We start from the raw sequence: 9,690 nt of genomic DNA on the forward strand, positions 1-9,690 counted from the left end.
TTATATTTATGTTAATTATTTTTATCCTGTTTTTCTTTCTTATTTTTAATATTGAATTTGAGTCAATTTCTCAAGTTAAAAGTAAAATTACGAATTATTAATAATGAAAATTAATTTATTTATTTAGAAGATGAAATATTTTTAAAAGTATATATGTTTTTATATGCTTTCAATCTACTTGATGTTGAATTGCAAACAATTATCTATTATATTAAATGATTGTTAAAAATTGTATAAAAATAAAGTGAATGGAATGCTCAAAAAAATTTACTTCGATGGTTCTCATCCCCGAATCCCGTATAAATATTTTCAAACGGCATAGTTCACCAAATTGAGCCTCCCCTAACCCTAACCTTAAATCCTTCGTCCGCTCACGATGAAAGATATTTTAATTTGATAGTATACATGTGTTAACTTCGTCATCATTGCACTTCAACAAAAACATATTTTTATTGTATTTATAATTACAAAGAGACGGCGGCAACATCATTTGTTGCATGTGTTATGAAGCACACACCAAAACTCAAGAATTGTAATAAAAAGTAAAATTATCAGCCAAAATGCAAACGTATTAGCAAACTCTCCAAAACTAAGTTGAAGTGTTGAACATCATGCCTTGATATATATAGATATATCTCCGTTTAATTTGATAACAAAAATTAGAAACAAAAAAAAAAAAGAAGAAGAAGAAGAAGAAGAAGAATTAACATCGACGCGAATAATCAAATCCCTCACTTTATATCTACTTTCAATTTGGTTAATTTTGCCATTCGATTCTCACTATTTTTGTTGAAAACCATATCAACCGACCAAATATATATACACCAAAGTCCATTCTCCTCCTATCATAAGAATTATCCAAACTGACCACTAAAATCCACATATAGTTAACCATTATTATTGTATTTATATTTTTGACCTAAAGAAATTCCATATATAATAAAACGAGGTAGGGAAAAAAGACAAATCTGGAAAAGAAAAAAGAAAAAAAATAAAATTAATTAACCACCAAGCTTCCTCTTTCTCTTCTGGGAGGTTTGAACGAAGGCAGCAAGAAACCTCAATGCCTCAACTTGGCTCTCCAACGCAAATATATACTCCGCCGTCTCTTGAAACAGCTCCTCCACCGGCAGCTTCTCTCCGCCGGGAACTATCTTCTGCAGCGCCACTATCTTCTTCTCCACCTCAGCCTTGTCATCCGCTTCTTCATCGCCGTGGGCACTTTTCGTGTGGTTCCTTGTGCTCCTCAGGCGGAGGGCGGCAGCGGAGGAGGGGTGTTGCGCCGCCGTGGTTTGAGTGTTCATGGGTGGGGTGGTGGAGAATGGAGAGAGGAGGAGTTATTGGAGTTGAATGAATGGAGTAAGTAGAGAAATGTCAAATGCCAACCCAGGTGGGGCCTACTTATAATCCCCTGATCACGGCTTTGCTTTTGGATTAATCCTCTCAGTCTGCGGCCTATTATTATTATCCTTTTTTGGATTGGAAAACAACAATAAGAAAAATTAAAAATAAATTATAGAAAATAATAAATTCAAACAGATTTTTTTTATATTTTTTTTGTAACAAATTTATAATCAAATTGAGTGTACATTTTCAATAATTTAATATTTTAGAATAAAATTAAATCCATTTATAATATCTATTCTTACTTTAAAATACATTTAAATCCATTTTAGAGCCCCGAATACAGTCTTAAATGAGATCCGACCTTTTTAAACACCCCAAAGGAACTCTTTGGATGTGGATACTCTAGTAGATAAGATGGTTTGAACTTCCACGGATGGATGAAGATGACTCCCATGAATTGTGATCTAAATTTTAGTATATAAATGAAATTATATATGGCTTAAATTATAATATTTTATATTATTAATGAAATTGTAAGTATGATATTGGGAAAATGCCAGATAATATTTTAACGTTTAGACTGAATGCAAATAATATATTAACATATATGTTTAATTTTGTAATAATCATTTTATAATTATGATAAGAATGTTTCAATTATATTTTTCGACACCAAAATATGTGAAGACTGTTGTAGTGGAATTGTAATCTGGATTGGAACCATCTAATTCTAAGAAAAATGAAATTAGATGATTGAGGTGGAGTCTGATAAGATTTGGGGTAAGAAATTAGGGGACGGAACGGGAAATGGGAGGGAACCGGATAGGGGGCCACGGGGGTCCGTAAAGAGGCGAAGAGCACATGCGGTCACATGAATCCCTTGAACCCACCACCACCCCCATGTGACCCCCTCCTATCATGCCGCCACGTGTACTCTTGAGCCCCACAACCAGCTTTATGTGCACTGCCACCCTCATCGCATACACCACCTACTTACATAATCTTTATTTTTAATACTAACATACTACTCACCATGATAATAACTCATTTCACTTGGACACCAAAAATAAAAAAAATATGTTTTCAAATATAAAATACTCCCTTCATCTCATAAAAATATGCATAATTTTCCTTTTCATCCGTCCCATAAAAATAAGCATAATTTATTTATAGTAATAATTCTCTTACTAAACATCACAATCAATATGAGACTCTTTCTCCACTCATACTACACTTTACAGGAAATCTAAAAACTCGTGCAGTCTCAAACTATGCATATTTTTATGGGACGAGGAGAGTAAGTAAAAACCACATATAAAGATGATGTATATATATAATAAATTTATAGTGTAAAGTAAAGACTATTTTTATACTAGGTCAATATTAATAAGATAGACAAAAAAAAAAAAAAATGAGTCAATATCAATTGAACGATGGGAGTACTATGTACAAGAAGTGAATTCAGCTACAATATAATTAACGAGATTTCATCTTGAGGCTTCATTCCAAATTATTATAAGTCTAAACTGAATTTTGTGTCATGACTATATTAAAACAAGGGTTAAGGTACAGATACCCCCCTAAACATGACCCCCCTAGAGCGTATACCCCCCCATTCTCCAACTTGGTACAGATTGCCCCCCAAACTCGACGGAAAGTATACATTTAAGTCCAGGCGTTAGACGTCCGTCTAACGCCGTTAAGAAAATAATTTTTTTTAATTTAATGCTGGGCCCGGAAGTGGAGCAACGGGGCTGACCGTTCGCCGGAGAAGGTCCTCAACGGCGGCAGCGGCGTAACCATCCCCGAATCCAGCAGCAGCACGGCTGCGTCGAGCCGTCGACCAGGAGAAAGTAGCAATGACAGACCTTTCTCCGCTCGCCGGAGAAACGCAGGCAACTGTGAAAATAAAGGAGGGAGCTACACCTATAAGCTTCGCCGGAAATCGTATGAAGAACGGAGACACTATCATTTTTAATCGGTGGCGCTAGGTCCAGAGAGAAAGAGAGGAGGACGAATGACGACTGACAATACCAAATTCCTCGAGGCGACGCCGTCGGCGACTGAGATGGCCGGGAGTTGCAGCGGCGATCCCAAATTTTGGAAAACTGGGGCTCCATTCGAGTTCAGATTTGAGGCTTCTCTTCGTTTCTTCGGTAGATTTCGAGAGAGGATAAATGAAGATGGGATGGAGATGGAGATAGCGACCTCTCGCCGGAGTTCAGAAGGGGGCGACGCGGCGGCGGAGATCCCAAACCCGTAATTGCAGCGGCGAATTTTTTTTTTCTTGACGGCGTTAGACGTCTGTCTAACGCCTGGACTTAAATGTATACTTTCCGTCGAGTTTGGGGGGCAATTTGTACCAAGTTGGAGAATGGGGGGTATACGCTCTAGGGAGGTCATGTTTAGGAGGGTATCTGTACCTTAACCCTTAAAACAATTACTTCTTTTTCTAAGGGCATCAACATTGATTGAGCCAACCTTTAACTCATCCATATTTTGGGTGAACTTATGAATCAACTGCTACATTGAGTTAGCTTATTATGTTATATCAGATGAATTAGTTTTGATTTTTTGAATTTTAATTTAATTTAAATTCAAAATTATATTAATGCAATGACACAAATTTAAATAAGACAATTACTTAAATTTAAATGAAAAAAATTTAAAATTACATAAATTTAAAATATGAAAATGGGACATATTCAGCTCCTCTTCGTGTGAGAATTTTAACCACCTTTGCGCATGTATTTCTATTTATTCTGGTTTCATTCTCTACGTATCCATGAACAAAAAAATTTGAAGATAAAAAAATTGGGATTATTGGGATCCATTTGAGAGGAAAAAAGAATTTGAGAGGAAAGCCATACATTTATTCAAGAAATATCATCTGAAACAAAATCCATCAGCCAATAAGGAAAGCCATGGTCAAACAAATCGGCTGAGAACAAGATTTAGAAAACTGAGCTAATCTATGAGCTGCTTGGTTAGTTCAATAAACATCGGCAATCTTTACAAGAAAATTTTGCATAGTAATACTCAAAATATAAAGAATATCATCTGGCAAGAACTAAGCCTCCTCTTCGGAGTTTGCCATAAGCTGCGCACCAAGAATGGAGTCGATGTAGATCTCCACGAGAGGCGATCCATGCTCCATGCTCGTAATAATACCATGAACAGTAGTCATTACCTCCCCCATCATCGTCGCTGACGTCGGACTCGTACTTTTGCCACGACCACCTGAATATGGTTACGACAAACGCATTGTTATCTTTGTCAAATAAAGCATCAACATCAACTCTAAATCAACCCTTCTTCGATTTTTCCCATCGTTTCAAAAAGAAAGAAATAATTTAAAAGAAAGAAAGATTTGAAAGGAAGAAAGGAAGTGAGTGAAGTTTTGATGAAATAGTGAAGAGCATGAGAATTTTATAGATGAAATAAGGACAAAAAAAAAACCGATTTTATCGTTTGGAATAGTAGGTGACCTATCCACATGCGCCACACTTTTTTACCTCATGGGCTCAGCTCATATAATCATGCTAGGACTCGTGCCCCTCCCCTCTCCGCCTGAATCGGTTGATTCATCGTGATCAAGGCTAACTCGAGCCGATGTATGAATCAACCCGATATGAGTGCTCTGATAATTTCATAGAGTTATGGGTTCAATATAATCTTTTAACATTATCATTAGAGAAAAATTCGATTTACCAAATAGACAAGATTATCCACTTTTAATAGGTGTTTTTTTTTTTTGTCCTAATACTAGGATAAGTGAGATCTCAAATATTTTATTTTTCAAAAAACAGTATTATACTTCCTCCGTCTCAGATTCATGTCAGAGTGACACAAGTTTTAATAAAGTGGTTGGGTGTGTTGTGATTGGAATAAGGGTCTCACCTTTTTGTAAGTGTTAAAATAATTAAAGTAGAGTAAGAGTCTCACCTACTTTTGCCAAAAATAAAAATGGATACCATAATATGGGATATACTAAAATGGAAATATGAATACTAAAAGTTGGGCACAAAGGGAGTAATATGCATTTGAATTATTTTAATCTAGAGTTATTATTAAAAAATAGCTTGAACTTTGACCTCACAATGACTTTTAGTTTAAATTTACAAAAATTCAAAATAAAGGCTGAATTTATTTATGTTGCTGAGTTTATAAGTCAAAATGCTTGCTAACTGAGGGGTGGCATGACTCGTCGGAAGTTAACTTTGGTAAGAAAAGAATAAAAATTACATCAGATGTCTTATCTCCACATCAACTTTCAAACATTAGATTTAAATTTGAGTAAAATAGTGACGTTTGAGAGTTTATGTGTGGATAAAACATCTGATACAGTTTTATTTTGTGAAACAATAAACTCACATGGTCATTTTGAATAAGAAAACACAATATTTGACCACTAATTGAAAAAATATCTTATCATTTTTTACGTTTTAGGACTGTTTTGTCCTTAATTAGGGCAGATAAAATTCGGGTCGCATTCGGGTTTGCGCGCGGGTTAGGCACACATGGCACTATTAGTGTCATATGTTCAGTGTTGCACGAATGGTACTTATGGCCATATTAGTGTCATTAGTGCCATACGAACGGTACTTATGGCCATATTAGTGTCATTAGTGCCATATACTTAGATTTTTTTTTTCTTTTTCGGTTGGCACATGACACTATTAGTGTCATATGTGCCTAACCCGCGAGCAAACACGAATTAGACCTGAATCCGGTCCGCCCTAATTAAGGGCAAAACAGTCTTTACACGTAATAAATGGCCAGATTTTGTATTTTTTTCAATTAGTGACCAAATATTGTGTTTCTTTCTTCAAAATGACTATTTCAAAAGCGCTCTCTTTATTTATTTCCAAATCAATTTCTGACAAGCTACCTGAAGAGCCACGTTACCCTCCCTTTAGTTCGCCGAAATTCTGACTGAGGATATAAATTGAACGAGAAAGATAAGTCCATACTATATTTATAGTCTTTGTAAATTCGAACTAAAAATCACCATGAAGTCAAAGTTCAAGGTATTTTTTAATAATAACTTTTTTTTATAGACAGATAATAACTCTTTAAACAATGCCTTAATATCCAAATTAGCGAATTTATTATACTTTGTTCTTTCTTTTATGTGTTTGTTATACTTCCATTTATGCTTATGCATGTTCATAACATGCAATACAATATGTTCATCTTGAATGAGTAAATAAAGATAAAATATTTACAAAGTACATTAACTGTAGTGGGAATTATTTATAGCCTTTTTTTTTATTAAAAGCATAAGTTTTATAGCCTTAGTTTATAATAGATAAGTTATATAGTCATTTTAGGCTTAAGAGACTATAACACCCTTTGACTTTTTTGTATTTTTATTTAATATTTTACATTATATTTTTATTCAATATTTTACATTTTATTTAACATTTTATTCTCTACACATTCTCTCTCTACATCAAAATTGCCTCCGGCGGGTCGCCATCGCTGCGCCGTTCCAATCACCGTCGCCGTACTCGATGGCACCATCGTGTACACCATCGAGTAATGAAAAAGAATGAAGATTTTCTATAACATCATCGAGTAATCGAAGTACTCAATGGTGTCATCGAGTACTCGATGGTGCCATCAAGTAAATGAAAATACAAAAAAGTCAAAGGGTATTATAGTCTTTTAAATTTAAAATGGCTATATAACTTATCTATTTTATATTAGGACTATAAAACTTATGTTTTTATGAAAGAGGGCTATAATAAGATTTTCCTCTTAAATATATTTCCTAAGGGCGCGTTCTCTTTGATTGTAAATTTATCATGGGAAAATGAAGGATAAAAAAATTTCGCCTTTTAAATCCTTCCTTTCTTTTTCCATATTTTCTACTTGACCCTTACTCATTTCTCATTTACACTATAAAGGAGGAATAATATTATCCCTTCAAAAATGGTGTGATAATATTATCCTTCATTTGTAGTGAAAATGAAAAATGGATAAGGGTTAAGTAGGAAATGAGAAAAAAGAAAGAAATGATTTAAAGGGTGAAATTTTGATTATTTCTTATTTTCCCAATAATATATTTACAATCAAAGAGAACACACCATCAGAATAAAAAATGATCGGTCTCTTAGGCACATAAAGATGTTAGTAGTAGATACATAGGTACATAAAGTTCTTGAATTATCATAAGTTTAAAAAGGATAATCAAAAGTATATGTATGTCATATAGAAATTTCATAGTAAAGGAAAAGGAAAAAGTAGGATAAAAGAATTAAATTTTTAGGGGAATCTAGCCCCATGGGAGCTACTCATTATTAAGACATTAATTACGCAATTTAACTACTATTATTGCCTACGAAGCGCAATATGGTATGTTTCTTTTTTATTTTGGATGCATTATTACATGAATTGAACCAATGATGTATCAAAACGTTGAATGAATGCAATGAACATCTAAGAGGATCCGCACATTTCTTGCCATTTATTTCATACTAGCATTTTCACTCGTGCAATACATGAAAAATATTTTTTGTATTTTATTATATATAAAATTAATATTAATTTGATTATTATATAAAAATTCTAAATATAATTTAAAATGCTATAATTTAAGATAAATATATTTTAGTTTAATATAAAAATAATAAAGAATAATTCTTATTAATAAACATTGATATTGTAAAAAAAGAAAACAATATAAGTTAAAAGATAATTAAAAAAAATAGATTTATTCAAAAAAAAAGAGGAGAGATGAGAGAGAATTTTTTTAAGTTTTAATCTTTAAATAAATATAATTTTTATATTTTAAATCTAATATTTACATAACATATAGTATCAAATTAAAGCTCTTTTCATGATCTTTAATTTGACATGCATATCAAATATTCTATAATTAGTCGAATTTCATAATTTTTAAAAAGAAATAAAATAGAAAAATAAGAAGTTAAAGAGAAAGAAAAAAAAGATGTATAGCTTATAAATAAACCTTCAATTTTATTCTAATTACAAAATTGCCACTCAATTTTGAAATTGATTTGAAATCAATTTGTAATTGAAAACTCTCTTTTTAATATAGTATAGATATATGTAATGTCAGATTAGAGTAAATTTGTCCGTTGAAGCGCCTTTACTCTCATAGGTGTTTGTTCTCTTTTAATAAATTTATCATAAAAAAATGAGAGAGATTACAAAAAAAAAAAAAAAAAAAAAAAAACCTTCTTTCAATATCTCATTTCTTTTTCCTCATTTTCTACAAAAAGAGAATTTCATCTTTTCCCATTCATTCTTTTCACTCCAAGAAGAAATAATACTATTACACTATCCCTCCTTGAAGTGGAAATAATGAATGAGAAATAATGAAATTCTTTATTTATAGAATATGAGGAAAAGGAATGAGACATTTAAAGGAGATTTTTTTTTGTTATCCCTCATTTTCTCATGAAAGTTTATTAACCATAGAGAACACACCCTAAAAAATTAGTCTTAATAAATAAAAATAAGAAAATATGCAGTCATATGGCCATTTTGAACAAGCAAATATAAATTTTGGCCCTGCTTTGAAAAATACAAAATCTGGCCATATTTTACGCGTTCTGCCTCTTTTACCCGTTGGTCACGCCTATTTGTGCTGCACGAATGATACTAGTGACCATATTAGTGCCAATAGTGACATATACTTGTGTTGATACACTACCTTGTCTTATATAGATGAGTGCAGTTGTATGACCATTTTGAACACTTCTCCATAGGATTTAGATTCTACATTTAGGGTTTAGATTCTCATTTAGGGTTTAGATTCCCCATTTAGTATTTACATTCTCGATTTATGGTTTAAATTCTCCATTTAGGATTTAATTATCGAATAATACTTTTGGCACTAAAATTATCATTTGTGCCAAATGAACCAATTTACTTGGGGGGGTTTTTTTCTGTTGATAATTTTGACACTAATATTGTCATTTACTTGTTTTTTTTTTTTTTGACTTTCTGTTTGTACTTTTGGCACTAATATTGTCATTTGTGCCAAAAGTATCAATTTATTTGGTTTTTTTTTTTTCTATTGGTACTTTTGGCACTAATAGTGCCAAGTGTACCTAACCAGCGCGCAAACCCGAATCCGGTCCACCCTAATTAAGGGCAAAATAGTCCAAAAACATAATTAAAAATGGCCAAAATTTGTGTTTGTTAGATGGGTGGCTAAATATTGAGTTTCATTGCTCAATATGACTATCTCACAACTGAATTGACTCTAAAAATAATAAGACTAATCTCTTATTTATTTTGATGGATTGAAATTTTAAGATATTCTAATGACATTAATTATTTCTATGATTTAAACTAATTTTGCTTGAT

The 9,690-nt window shown here is 32.4% G+C and overlaps 1 protein-coding gene across 1 annotated transcript; it reads right to left on the reverse strand.

Annotated features, from left to right (window-relative positions):
- Positions 1-1,001: 1,001 nt before the first annotated feature.
- On the reverse strand, positions 1,002-1,304 carry LOC131008395 (transcription factor PAR2-like). Its single transcript, XM_057935279.1, has one exon. It carries the CDS (start codon positions 1,302-1,304, stop codon positions 1,002-1,004), a length of 303 nt encoding a protein of 100 aa, XP_057791262.1.
- Positions 1,305-9,690: the final 8,386 nt, after the last annotated feature.

This window comes from Salvia miltiorrhiza, chromosome 2 (genome assembly GCF_028751815.1).
Source record: "Salvia miltiorrhiza cultivar Shanhuang (shh) chromosome 2, IMPLAD_Smil_shh, whole genome shotgun sequence".
Lineage (NCBI taxonomy): Eukaryota > Viridiplantae > Streptophyta > Magnoliopsida > Lamiales > Lamiaceae > Salvia > Salvia miltiorrhiza.

What these genes read in the sequence shown, in the direction of transcription:
- LOC131008395 (XM_057935279.1), bottom strand. Translation starts at nt 1,304, where the DNA reads ATGAACACTCAAACCACGGCGGCGCAACACCCCTCCTCCGCTGCCGCC.